The sequence below is a fragment of the Malus sylvestris genome, chromosome 2 (genome assembly GCF_916048215.2).
Source record: "Malus sylvestris chromosome 2, drMalSylv7.2, whole genome shotgun sequence".
NCBI lineage: Eukaryota > Viridiplantae > Streptophyta > Magnoliopsida > Rosales > Rosaceae > Malus > Malus sylvestris.
The window spans coordinates 10,475,805-10,489,615 of NC_062261.1; the positions used below are offsets into that span (position 1 = coordinate 10,475,805).

Sequence of the window (13,811 nt, forward strand, 5' to 3'; positions counted from 1 at the left end):
TTACAAAAGAAAATTTTGTCATAATTTTTATTTTCTGACCATTAAACACCGTTATAAGTACATTTTAGCATACATTTCCCTATTTTAATCATTTAAGTCCTCGTATAATTCCAATAATTGAAATAATAGTTTACGAACGATATTTTTCTGTATAGCAACCAATCAGTTTTTTTTATTCTGAATAGCAACCAATAAATTATGGAAGTTCAAGAACCTGAGAAAATTGAGCCTAAAGGAAGAGTAAAAGTAGAGCTTTTTTTTTTCTGAATTCCCGAATGATTTTTAAAGCAACAGCTCATAAATCTGTGTTTCTGATAACAAAAAACAACCATTCGAAACCAACCAAATTTCATCTAATTCATCACAAAACTGAGTTAACCCTCTATTATTTCATATAATTTCATCTAATTGAAATTTGTGTTTCGAACACGTTCAATCACAAAGTATCATCAACTCGTTGTCACCAAAAGAGGCCTACAAAAGAAATGTATAATTGAATTAGTATGCATAAATTGAATGAGTATCACCAATAACTCCAAAGTAAAAAAAATAAATAAAGATTAGTTTTTACCACATTCACATCAGTATCATCACCGAATGAAGAATCTTCAACACGAGTAGAGTTTGAATCTGGTTGAATAGTAAAAATTAAAATTAGGCTAAAATAGTAAATTTTTGAACATATACATAATTTATATGAAATTTTACAGTAAGTACCTCGCATCTGACCCCACAACCAGTCTCGAGAACACATGAGTGCTTCCACTGTGCTTGAATGAAGTCGGCTACGGTGTGGACTAATAATCCTACCACTAGTACTAAATGAAGACTCTGAAGCTACTGTAGATACAGGAATAGCCAAAATATCTCGAGCTATCTGATGCAAAATAGGATATGTAATCCCATTTGTCTTCCACCACGACAATATATCAAAATCTCGAGTCCTAGGCAAGACTTTCTCCCCCAAATATAGGTCTAAGTCAGATTGTGCATTATCGATGGTAGAATCCATAACAAACTGGTCATAAGATGTTAAAGGATCACCAACTCTGAAATCAAATGACTGTGATGGAAAATCAGTCGAAGAAGAAGATTCAGAAGACCGATGCCCAGGTCTATGCTTCAATTCATACTCTTTGACCAACTTAACAGCCAAGTCAAAAATTTTCTCAATTTCTGATGGAGCATTCTCTTTATAAATAAGAGAAAAATAATACTCAATCAATTTCATCTTGAACCTTGGATCCAGAATAGCTGCAATTTCCATAGCACCATGAATTTTATGCCAATACTTTTCAAACTTGATTGACATCTTTGTTGCCATTAACTTAACTTCAACATACCCATTGATTTGTATGTTTGATGGACCATTGATTTGTATGTTTGATGGTTAATTGGTCTCATATGCTACGTATACAAGGGTCCACTTATCTAAGCATACAAATCAATATTAGATCCCCTGCAAACTGCTATAATATGGTTTTTAGTTTGCTAATTAAAAGCTTAACATGCATGGATTAACAAGAATATAAAAAAACTGATGGGCTTGTGTTTTGTTTTGTGATGAGTAATTATACTCATCTTTTTACCAGACTTTGGGTAAGTAAACGTAACTGTCAAGGATGGGAAGTTGGGAACATTTGTTCGTATAAAATGGCGGCATTTAGCACAGCAATTATACTTGGGGCTACTTTCTGTCGGTGCCCCTGCAGGTCGTTGCATACTTGACTCCTACCCCCCAAAAAAAGAAGAGAAAATTGCATACTAAATTGGGGTGAGTCTAAATCATCCTGTCTCTTTGCTATATCTTGCCGTGTGACCAATGCAACATAATTATGTACGGATGCACGTACTTTTATGGGTATCAAAACATTAGGGAGTGATTCCACACATCTCTTTCACTTTATTTTTCTACTATTACATTCAACAAACCAAATGATAATAAGGGGCATGAAAAGAAAAGGTAATTGGAGCAACGGACCTGAAGTTCAGTTTTGAACTAAAAATTTGTGAATATTAGTCCTTCAATTTGTTGTAATGTGGAGCAATGGTTCTTTTGACTAACTAAGTTAGCACTTCCATCCAAAATAAAGGAACAAAAAATGGATGCTAATTCTGACGGAGTTAGCCAAAAAGACTATTGTTTCACATTGTAACAAGTTCAATGATCAATACTTATGGATTTTTAATTCAGAGACCAAAATTCCAATTGGGCTGAAATTCAGGCACTATTGCTTCAATTTAAACCAAAAAAAAAAAAAAACCAAAGATTTGCCATAAGGAAAAATGAATGTAAAAATCATTTCCCAAACAGAATGACCACAAAACATAAAGAATTTCAATAAACCAAACAAAATCGATGATGTAGGGTTGGCTACACTTTGGCCAAATCATTACCAACATGGTTAGTTCAGTTTACAGTTTAGGTCATAAACTGAAAGAAACTAAATCTTGTCCACCTTTACTCAAAAGGATAAGGGTCGTTTAGTGGGCTGGATGAGATTTGGTCTTAAGGATAGGTTGACTGATAGAGACATGTAAGACAAGACTTGTAAAACACGACAAAGATAGGTTCGATAACCACTCTATTGTAGAATCATAACCAATAATGTTCAATCATGTCTATCACACATTTGACACAACAAATAAAGGAATGAACTCAAGTCTATTTTAATTGGTCATAACCTATCCCAACCAAACCACCAAAAAGGCCTAATGCCACATAGACAAACAAATATAACCATGTTGTATATGGGTTTCACCTATATTTAGATAAGTGGTTTTTCGCTTGTTAAATAGTTTGTTTTTGTATTAAATTCAGAATATTTGTGAGAGAAAGTATTTTGGGCCCAAAAATGGCCCAACACTTGTCCAATAAAAAACGAAACGTACATAGCCCAATTTTTGTTCGAGATTGGGCCACTATGGGGCAGTTACTAGCCCAATAACAAATTAGCAGTATACCACCTCTCACTTTTCAAGTTTTGAGCATCAAACTTGCGAAGCCAAAATTCCGACCACACCAACTGAAATTTAAATCTCAACGGTAATATGCTTCGAGTCCTAAAACCTCTTTCTGGACTCAGCCCCAAGCAACATTCACTTGGGCAGCTGCAATCGAGGTACAGATATCGCCGCCACCCCAAAAACGATGGCGGCGGCGATGGCGTTTGGAAAACAGAGGAGAAGAAGGATGGTTATTTGCAATTGCACAAGAACAAAGGGCAGCACCTCTTAACCAATCAACGAATTCTCGACAGTATTGTTCGAAAATCTGCGATAAAACCCACCGACACCGTCCTCGAGATCGGACCCGGCACCGGAAATCTCACCCTCAAGCTTCTAGAAGCCGCCCAGAGGGTCGTCGCCGTCGAACTTGATAAGCGGATGGTGGAGGTTCTTCAAAAGCGAGTTGCGGAGAGTGGGGTTCAAGATCGTTTGACTGTAAGTTAAACGCCGGTTAAATGTTCGATGAAATGTCTGAACGGGATTTTGAGCATTTGGAATGAATGACATTGGTTAAGGCGTTTGATGATTGGTCTTTTTGCAGGTTATCTGTAAAGATGCATTGAAGGCGGAGTTTCCACTGTTTGATCTTGTTGTGGCGAACATTCCATACGGAATATCTTCGCCTCTGGTGGCTAAATTGGTGTACGGGGCAAGGCCGTTTCGGAGCGCCACACTGCTGCTGCAAAAGGAGTTTGCGAGGAGATTGTTGGCTAAGCCAGGCGACTCGGAGTTCAACCGCTTGGCTGTGAATGTGAACCTGGTGGCGGATGTGGAGTTTGTCATGGATGTGAGCAAGAGGGAGTTTGTTCCTTGCCCAAAAGTCGATTCATCCGTGGTTATAATAAGGCCAAAACCTGAGGTTCCGAACGTTGATCTAAACGAATGGTGGGCTTTCACGAAAGCTTGTTTCTGTAAGAAGAACAAGACGCTTGGGGCTACATTCAAGCAGAAGAAAAAGGTGATGGAGCTACTGGGGATGTCCAAACTGGCAGGCTCAAATGGTGAAAGCAAAGATTATATTAGCAGCACTGACAACGACGACGATGAAGGAGAGAGTGATGAAGAGGAGTTTTCTCCGTCTCCTTGCTCGGAAATGGGGGCAAGTTCTTTCAAGGAGAAGTTAATGGGGGTTCTGAAATCAGCTGATTTCGAAGACAAGAGGCCTTCGAAGCTGTCGAATGAGGAGTTACTGCATCTACTGGCATTGTTTAATCAAGCGGGAATATATTTTCATGATCAGTCCAAGAGTAGGAATGCAGAGAATGAATCATTTACTGTTGCTTACAGTTGATAGCTATTAGCTTAAACTACTTGGAGGGAAATTCAAATTTGAGCGTGAAGAAAAAAGGCACACCGCTCTAATCAATTTGGCTATGTCCAAACTTGCAATAGCTATTAACCTATTAGCTACGTGGTGTTGTCACAATTTCACTCATTAGTTGGGATGTCACATTTTGGGGATTCTCTAATACAATCAGGGAGTATAATCCAATGATCTGTATCTATCTCATCACGTGACGAGAGAGATACTGATAAGGGATATATCCTAATTACATGTTAGAATCTCTCTAGATTTTGAGGCGCTCACACTTAATTATAGGAGAACCTTACGATAATATGACAATGATCTTATGATGCCCTCACAAATAATTGTTTATAGTTTTTGTTTAGCTAAATTGGTTGAAGCGATCAATTCATAAATCTCAATTAATGAAATGCTCAGTTTTCTATATTTTCATTGATATGTAGTCAGTATTTGATTTTCACCAATTTAGCACAATTATGATTTGTAAAATTGATCATTTCAGTCAATGTTCCTTGCGTCTATTTGTTTTTCGTAGTTTTCACCATAAGCTATACTATTGTAGAAACCTTGAGAAAATGATCAATTTATTTTGTGCCTGAAATTCTCAGGGCACTTGTGCATTCCTCAAATTGATTGTCAATGTAATCTCATGAACAAAATGATCAAAGATCCATGATTCATCATTTGATTGTTTGATTTAGAACATTATTGATGGAAGAGTCTTTAATGAATTTGAAGTTGAAACTCATTCCATCAAAGAGAATGATTGGGGTGGTTATTTGTTCGGTTTTACGTCCGATACCCTATCCATTTGGTCGGCTTTTACTTGCTTTCTTTGCTCACTCCTAGTTAGATTTAACCACTAACTGAGTTAGACAATCATGTGTTTATCTTTCTTATCACGTGATTGTAGAAAGTTTTCGTGGCAACCTAGGAGGCAGGCTTCGACGTGCAACCATGATCACCTTGTTACAATTATGGTACCATGTGTGGCTCCACCAGCTCAAAACTAATTGAATGGTGGTACTGGAACTGGAGCCTGTATGCAGCAGGGTAGGACCAAAGGCAACATTTCTTTCTTTGAGTAGATAACCACCACTCAACTCAAGTTATCAGATCGATGGGGCTTTAAAATAGGAAGTTTTAACAAAACACTCCCGGTACTGTTCACTTTTAATGAAAAACCACATTTTTACATTTCCTGGTACTATTCACTTACACATTTATTTGTTCTTTTTCATTAAAACTAAAGCTTTTGAGGATTTTTTTTGTTAGTTTTTCTTTAAAAATATGGGAGTTAGATTCATTCAAACCTCACTTGTATAATTGCATTCAATTTTTCAAGGGCCAAGAAGAAGGAGCCAGCCAAAGGGCCCAAAAGCACCTGCAATTTACAAGATGGCGACACAAGAACTACCCTATAATAGTATAATACACTTAACATGGGGGCTTGTTAGATTTCATGATTGGGGGCTTGTTAGATTTCATGATTGGTCTTTTATAGTTCGGAAAAATGCTAGGATCAGTCGTGCATGCCTGTGATAGCATGACGGGAAGCTAGTCCTGGCCACTGATGCTTGTGATGCGCATGTGTGGGTGATCCTAGTAACTCTTTGTTTATTCAACTGGTTGCGATTTGTACAGATAAAACTAACTTTCTAAGTGTTTATGGACGTGACTTTAATGGGCAACTTCCTCTTCATCTTGACCATTGGAAAGTGAACAATGTCATCCTTCTCAGCAACCCATCTGAATTGAAGAACCAAAAAAAACTTCAGCAAGTGGAAATTGCAGCAATTGGGTTTTATTTAACCATTTTTTTAATTAACGGCAATTTTAATACCTATAATTGGTGACAAGATGATGAAGAAAGATTGATAATTCAAGCCTGGATAGCTCCAAACCAGGGCACAGCCTCTGTCCTCCACCAAAGGGTGTAAAACTAGTGTTGTAGTTTACAGCAGCTTCTAATTTCTGTCAAAGAAAACATATTTGCATAAAAATTAACAAATTTTCAATAAATTAAAAAGCTGACGTTCTACTTGTGATTTGTTGACTTTGCGGTACAACTAAAGATTAACATGTATGATCTTTGATTTGACGAACACTCGATTGGATCGTCATTACACCAACTATTCCATCTAGGTGGCGTAAATTATCTCTTGAGTGGTATAATCATAGTTACCAAAATAAGATAAACTAGGAGGGTTTATCTTACCTCCCATCTCCAAGGATCAAACTGGTATGGGTTTTTATAGTTTTCTTCATCCATGTGAACAGAAGTAAAAGATGCCAAGACACACCATCCTTTTGGTATCAAATAACCTGGAAAAAAAAACCAACATAAAATCATAGGCAAAACGAAACCGAGATATTATTGATAGTTTAAAAAAATCGTTTTAAATTCCTCCTTTATAGAAACACGAGGGAAAAAATACATGCGAAGGATTACAATGGGGCTTTTTAAAGAATGCTAATAACAGCTATCAACGAAAATAATAATTAATTTCCTTTTTGCTTCAAATAAATAGTGATATATACCTTTGATTTCAACATCCCTTTGAGCTTTTCTCCAAACAGCATTGATGATATTTGCCATTCTAAGAGTCTCACTTATCACCTTAATGAAAAAAAAAAAAAAAAATTAGAGCAATTGACCAAAACGAAAACCTAATCTCGATTGTCAAAATAATTAGACGTGTTTTATAGACTCATCATATAATCCTTATCGACTCGTCATTTCACTCTTATAGACCCATCATATTTTTAGAACGGTTAGTTTAGCACTTAACAATAAAAAAAATCAAGAATCATTTTATATATATTGGATAGTACTATTTATATTCATTTTTACCTTCTACACATACTTATTAATTTTTATCCATTGAAAGTCTTCAATTCATTCGATTCAATGACCGAAGGATGTGTGAGAGATAAAAATCGATGTGTGCATACCACCACCCTTTATATTCTCTTTGAAACAAATTGGGACTCACATTTTGAGTAAATGGCAAGGACATGTAATCAGTCCATGCATAATTTTCCGTGGAATCAGTCTTCTTCTTCTTCTGCCTCTTCAATTCCATGTTCTCCTCCTGCAAATATATATAACAACAAAGAACATTCTGATCACTAAAAATACCTTTTGTGGTACAGCAATCATACTAAAAATATCAAACTGATCACTCAAAGTATTTCACTTTTTCACCCACTTTCTCAGAATTTCGCAGTGTCAGAGAGAAGAGAAACAAAGGGTTGTATTCTGTGACAATGTACTGCACCAAACAGTTCTTAGATTTATCTTCCACTATGATGTTCTTAATAAATTGCCTTTAGCCCTACATGGGGTTTAAAGTTTGGAACCCAACTCTTTTCAGAACTTTCTCGTCACAACTCTCTCGCATGAAAGTGAGATAATGTCGCAACATAAACTACTTATATTGTCATAATGTAAATCTTGTGAGTTAGTCAATGTTTGTTTTTGCCTGAATGTGCATGGTGGGTTCATAGTTTAGAACTCATAATGTACTTTTCTTTATCATAACTATCGAGTCTCGTTTTTATGACTATGATTCATGATCGTCAACTCTCTTTCATATCACATATTGAGATTAGAATAGTAAAATTATTTATAATTATTATTGACTTTTGATATAAACTTTAATGGTAAGTGAGAAAACAAATTTCATGTAATTCATACGATATATCGTGGACTATAAACCCTAACATAATTTTACTTACAAAAAGGGTTGCTGACCCGAGCTAAGTGTCGTATAGTGACTGTACGACTGTGCCCTAGTGGTCGTAATTCGCACAGAAACGACGTTAATTATAAGAGTGGTCCCTCATCCAGAAGCCGTTGGATTTGCAAATCCTACGGCTGAAAACTGTAACAAAGTGGGGACCTATTCCCCGCCACACAAACTCTCCATGTCTGACTCAGTGCATGCAGTCGAGTTTCTAAAGGAAGATGATTCTTTTTGGATTCACTTTGTAAGAATTTTAGGGTTTCTTATATTCTAACTGTTTATCGTATATCATATGATCAGTTTTCATCAAATACTATATATATTTAATTTTAAATTAAAAAATTTAAATTATTTTTAATTGCACGATAAATAATTAAGATGAAGGGATCCTCACAATTTACTTCCCGATGGAATCCAAACCCGTTTCTAAAGAAACGAAAGCAACGTTTGTAAGAAAAGTCAAGCACTTTAGAGATAAAGTGACTGGGCCCACAGACTCAGTACAAAACGAATCCTAGCCGTTCGATTAAGAAGCAATGAGTAAACCGTTGTGATGTCAACTGAGGTGGATATACGTACGTACCCGTAATTTGTCTAAGGCCACAGGGCTGTCACTTAGAAATTTGACGGCTAGGGTCATGGCCATGGGAACAGTCTCCTCTCCTGGGATCATCATCTCTATTATATTTCCGGTGATGAAATCCAACGGCAGGCCTTGAGCCTCGTTGTTTTGGTCACCACCTTCTAACAGCACATCCATTGCATCTTTTACTGGAATTGTATTTTGAGGACAATTTATATTCTCCATTGCTACCTTTTTCATGTCTAATATCTTCCCCACCATCTTCAACAATCGCTCTCTAGCCTGCCAGCAAATGAATCATGATACATCCACACAAATAACACCAATAATTGAAACAAAACCCTGGATATGAGTAGTATTAGAGTAGCGGAATTCAATCGAACTTGAGATCACGGGTGCAAGAGTGAATTAACTGAGCTAACAAACCCTTGCAAATATAAGCATGCACTAAAGTTTAAACGCAAATAATTCACACGTACTTTACCTTGAGAGATTTATATAGCCTTGTTCCAGGGAGCTTGATAGGTATGCAAATTAATCCTTTGATGTACTCTTCAAATTCTCTCTTGAGAAGGTTTAAGTCTTCACCAGGATTAACGCTCATTAATACTTTAACCAGTACTTCAAAGGTAATCTGAAATATCCAAAAAGATAGTATACACTACATAAATGTTCTCACATGTATGATGAAAGAAGAGCACTATATATAGTACATTCAATCGCTCATGCACGCAAATTGATCTCTTTCGTTAATACAAGAATGCTTCAACAACCAAAATATGCACATACAATTGAAGGGCATACATTTGCAATTCTATATGTGATATGAATGACAATTTCCTATCGTATATCTAGCATGTTATGTTACAACCAATTAATATGGTTCACTTTGTTCAAATTTTTACTTTGGCATGTAAAATGTACTACTTGAGCACATAGATAGTTGGGGGACCTTTTGGGTTTCATCTTGGACGTAAATGGGAGACTGCATGTCTCTCCAAAGAGCCAAGTTGAGTTTGATTGAGTTTTCGATGTCGGTGGTGATTCGAGCTTTGAACTGTGGTGATTTCAGAAAACCAGCGATGAGTCCATGCACTCTCTTATGAAGGCTTCCATTTGTTTGGAGAATGGAGTATTTTCCCATCAGTTCTGTAATTGATTTCGGATAAGCAGGAATGAAAGTATTTCCATGGTTTTGCATTACCACCTTGTTCACCTCAGCATCCGTGGATACTATGATAGGAGTCCCCAATATGTTAGTCTTGAACACCTTTCCATACCTATATTTAGAGAGGCACATTGTTATTAAAAAATTCTAGTGTACTCCGGTTTATAATTAACATGCATCATATAAATAGAGAGTTGAATATACAATTCAGAATTGAACAGACTAAGAATCTAACGGTTAAGAATCCCAATACATACTATACACAGATGCATATTAGAAAATCTTATTGCGAGTATATATATAGGATCTAGAAGCCCATGTATATCATATACTGATGAATACTAGAAAATCACATTGTACGTGTACACTATACATTATCAAAGAGGATGCATACTATACACCAATTCGTTGATACATACTAGAAAATCGAATTACTCAAGCCAATTAAATTTGCTAGTTTATCATTGATGATAGGATATGTATGGTCATTTTTGTTGGGAGGCTGAAATCTATGGTCCCATGGAGAATAGGATGTGTTGTTAGTTAGTTAGTACAGAACTGCAGAAAACAATAAAGGTTGGGGGAAGGTCTATTTTCAAGGCTTCCCAGCCAGTTAATTAGTATATATAGCAGGCTTTTTCTTTCCTTCTTTTAACTCCTTGGGGTGGCTCCTTTTACACCTTGTTTCTTTTTTCTGCTATGGTCACCATCTGCCATAAATGAAGAAATTCCATTCTTTTATTTTATTTACTTTATTTATAGATGTTGGTAACACTTTCTTGTTGCCCTGCCCTGCCTGCCCGTTAATTTCTTATTTTCTTTGTTTTTAAATTCTTTTATGACACAATATTCTATTCTATACTTTTATAAGCCAAACGACCTAATAAAAATTATTTACGGTGGTAAACAAATGTTATTTTATATTCGACATTTTATTTTAAGAAGGTGGAAGAATTGGACTAAGACAAATTTGACCTGTCATAAAAATTAAATATCAAACTGTCATCTAAGTGAATTAAAATGGAAACTTCCTACTAAGTATTAGAAAAATACTCGTAAGCTGCCATGTAATGAGTCATTATTTTTTTTTATACTAAGAGATACGTGGTAAAAGGAAAATATTAACTTAGAACTTGGGGTGGAGAAATAAATGTTCTAAATAACAACTTGAACTATATGAATTGTTATGGTGGATACGACATTCCTTCTCAACCCATTCTACCTCGAATTTCTCTCTTCTTAGTGTAGCTTAAAATAATAAAATCGCTTAAAAAACACATTAAACTACAAATGCTATAAAATCATTATTTCATGTCTCATCGTTGATTATCACTTTATATTTAAAACATATATTTGAAAAGAAAAAAAAAACTAAAACATATATATTTTAATGTTTAGTATATATTTTCATGTCTCTTCGTTGCGGATGCTTTGACGTCTATTGGCCTAAATAGTTCGAATCTTTGTATTTGGGATGCTTGTCTCCCTGTGGATGCTCACATGGCTTTTCAATTTGACTGTTTGGGTACTGGCTGTTTAAGGGGTTTTTCTCTCTAATATATATATATATATTTTTTTTTTCTATCAAAAAATTAAGAAAAAAATTTCCATCGGTTAACGTTATCCTTTTCTTTCTTCTTATCTCTTTTTTCTGGTACATGTTAGATGATTCCCATTAAAAGTAATACCTTTACCAACTCGAATCTCTTTACCAACACATGAACCGATCCAACCCTTAACTTTTAGGGAATAAATTTTTCTTTCATAAGAGTTCTACAACATCAAATAATCATGGTTGAATGTTTGGGAAAAATCTAAAAATTGAAAAGAATATCACCAAAGAGCAGGAGTACGTCTGCAGTTCATTGAAGCACAGCAGAGCAATAAATACACATATATATTTGTATAATATGCTATATCTATATCTATATATTTGGATACTTTATATAGTTTAGCCTCAAGGCCATAATTCCCTGATTCGGATAATAATAATACGAAGAAAATAGAATTAAACCAGAAACTAGTACTATTTTCCGACAAAATAATCCAATATTAGTAAGGGTAGAGAGAAGGGAAGAAAAAAAGGAGCGAGAATTCTTACAGAGATCTGCGTTTTTCCATGAAGCTGACAGGTCGAGAGGTGTAGCCACAAGCAATGAAGTCAAGGGTTTCTCCTATGAAAGGCCAACCTAACTTCCCTTTTGGAACTTGACCCTTTTGATTTTCCCTCTCCTTCTTGTTCTGGTCCTTAAACCAATACAATGATCCTACAAGAATTCCCACCAAAACCCAACATCCCAAAACCCATCCCATCCTCACAAAAAGTAGAAGGATAAAAAACTTTTGGTTCTTTCGAACTCCTTGTGATGTTTATGTAAATCCCTGGTTGTAGAAACCTAGCTAGATCAAGGATTCAAAACGCTGGAGTTAGCCTAATGGCAAGGATGGATAGAATGATAAGTAGGAGCAGGTTAGGTTCAGAGTTGGAAGCTGAGTATGAGTAACACAGAGATTTTTTGAGCAACCCAACTGCTGGTTATGAGCTTCTCACTATTCCATGCAACTCCAACTAGCTAGCTCTCTCTATATACCGTAGTGTTTTTGTGTGTGTGTGTGTGTGTGTGTGTGAGAGAGAGAGAGAGAGAGGTTGTTGTTTTTGAGGGTTGAAATGAATTGAATTGAATGAGAGGAGGATCGAGTGAGAGATTCGGAAGATCAATGAGGTTTCAACAGTCATTAAAGAGGTGGTCATATTATTATCATTATTGGGTGCACCAAATATGTGACACTCTTCCATTTGATATTTTCCCCTCCATGTTCATAATTTTATAGAGTGATAGGATTTTAAGTGGATTTTACTTAATGGAAAAAGGGGGAGAGGAATATTTCCTTGTAATTTGATATGAGATTTCGTTGGTCTTGAGTATATTCATAATAATGTTTTTTTTCTTAATAGCAATGTTGGAGTGAAAATGACATTATTGCTTTAATTAAAAAAAAATTCATGGACTAGCAAATAATCTCTCTATCACACTTTTCATTGTTTTTTTTCGAAAATGTTTTTCGCACTTTTCTCTTTCTGGTTATACACTCCCTTTCTTTTTTAGGACTCAGAAGTTAGAAACAAATAATAGGGAAAAATATAAGACTAAGAAGAGTAATAGGGAAAAAGTTTTAAATGGTTTTTAGACAAGTATCGATTTACAGCTAATTTAAATTGCAAAAAAAAAAAAAAAAAAAAATCAACATTGAAACTATAAGCTCTTTGATGACGGTATGTTCTTCGGTTTTTGTGACACTCAAACTCCACTTTTTTTCAAAGAAACTAGTTAGTCAAACTATAATTTTAAAAGATTTTAAAAGTGATAGATTTGATAGGATTTAAGAGGATTAAAAACTCCTACAAAATTCATATGGATTTTAAAGAATTTGAATGGATTGTGGTGGATTGTGGGGGAAGGATTTGAAATCCTAGGAGGTGAGGTTGTATTCTTTTTAGTTTTGGTTATACATACTTTTTGCTTTCAAATCCCACAAAATCCACAACTTATTGAAATCTTTCAAAATCTTTTAATTGAATACACTTAATTTTTTGCTTTCAAATCCCACAAAATCCACAACTTATTGAAATCCTTCAAAATCTTAATTTTTTGAATACACTTAGATTTGGATGGATTCTAAAATCTTTTAATTGACTACACCTAGATTTTAATGGATTCTAAAATCCTTTAAAATCTTTTAATTGACTACAAAAGGATTTTAAAATCTTTTAAAATCCTCTCAAATCCAAGTTTGACTACACCCTAATATCATAAATTTAGTTGTTAAAAGAATAAATAAAGAAACTTGTCAAATAAATAAAGAAAATTATCGGAGCCAAAAAATAAAAAATAAAAAAAATTGTCAACCTCTTGCATCTTTTGTATCTCATTTGGAATGTGTTCAACAACGACCACCCTATAGCTTTTTAGGTTTGAAAGAAACCTAACAAGGGGG

At 35.1% G+C, this 13,811-nt stretch overlaps 3 protein-coding genes across 3 annotated transcripts; 1 reads left to right on the forward strand and 2 right to left on the reverse strand.

The window, feature by feature from the left end:
* LOC126601088 (zinc finger BED domain-containing protein DAYSLEEPER-like) lies at positions 1–1,324 on the reverse strand. The gene is made up of 3 exons (XM_050267759.1): positions 718–1,324; positions 572–630; positions 1–474 (listed from the first exon to the last, which is right to left on the reverse strand). Exons 1-3 carry the CDS (start codon positions 1,322–1,324, stop codon positions 433–435), a joined length of 708 nt encoding a protein of 235 aa, XP_050123716.1. The 3' UTR covers positions 1–432.
* Positions 1,325–2,987: 1,663 nt separating this feature from the next.
* Positions 2,988–4,741, forward strand: LOC126585923 (ribosomal RNA small subunit methyltransferase, mitochondrial-like). Its single transcript, XM_050250504.1, has 2 exons — positions 2,988–3,444; positions 3,551–4,741. Exons 1-2 carry the CDS (start codon positions 3,052–3,054, stop codon positions 4,298–4,300), a joined length of 1,143 nt encoding a protein of 380 aa, XP_050106461.1. The 5' UTR covers positions 2,988–3,051; the 3' UTR covers positions 4,301–4,741.
* An 876-nt stretch (positions 4,742–5,617) lies between these two features.
* Positions 5,618–12,559, reverse strand: LOC126590494 (3-epi-6-deoxocathasterone 23-monooxygenase CYP90C1-like). The gene is made up of 9 exons (XM_050255939.1): positions 11,917–12,559; positions 9,600–9,927; positions 9,132–9,281; positions 8,648–8,929; positions 7,312–7,410; positions 6,857–6,935; positions 6,534–6,640; positions 6,159–6,289; positions 5,618–6,064 (listed from the first exon to the last, which is right to left on the reverse strand). The coding sequence occupies exons 1-9, from the start codon at positions 12,126–12,128 to the stop codon at positions 5,974–5,976; spliced, it is 1,479 nt and encodes a 492-aa protein (XP_050111896.1). The 5' UTR covers positions 12,129–12,559; the 3' UTR covers positions 5,618–5,973.
* Positions 12,560–13,811: the final 1,252 nt, after the last annotated feature.

Excerpts from the sequence above, each read along its gene's own strand:
- LOC126601088 (XM_050267759.1), bottom strand. The coding sequence starts at position 1,324 with ATGGCAACAAAGATGTCAATCAAGTTTGAAAAGTATTGGCATAAAATT. Across the intron at positions 631-717 it reads GTTGTGGGGTCAGATGCGAG|ATTCAAACTCTACTCGTGTT; the intron begins GTACTTACTGTA and ends CTATTCAACCAG. Across the intron at positions 475-571 it reads ATGATACTGATGTGAATGTG|GCCTCTTTTGGTGACAACGA; the intron begins GTAAAAACTAAT and ends TTTCTTTTGTAG.
- LOC126585923 (XM_050250504.1), top strand. The coding sequence starts at position 3,052 with ATGCTTCGAGTCCTAAAACCTCTTTCTGGACTCAGCCCCAAGCAACAT. Across the intron at positions 3,445-3,550 it reads GGGTTCAAGATCGTTTGACT|GTTATCTGTAAAGATGCATT; the intron begins GTAAGTTAAACG and ends GTCTTTTTGCAG.
- LOC126590494 (XM_050255939.1), bottom strand. The coding sequence starts at position 12,128 with ATGGGATGGGTTTTGGGATGTTGGGTTTTGGTGGGAATTCTTGTAGGA. Across the intron at positions 6,290-6,533 it reads TTGATCCTTGGAGATGGGAG|AAATTAGAAGCTGCTGTAAA; the intron begins GTAAGATAAACC and ends TTTCTTTGACAG. Across the intron at positions 6,065-6,158 it reads CATCTTGTCACCAATTATAG|ATGGGTTGCTGAGAAGGATG; the intron begins GTATTAAAATTG and ends TCTTCAATTCAG.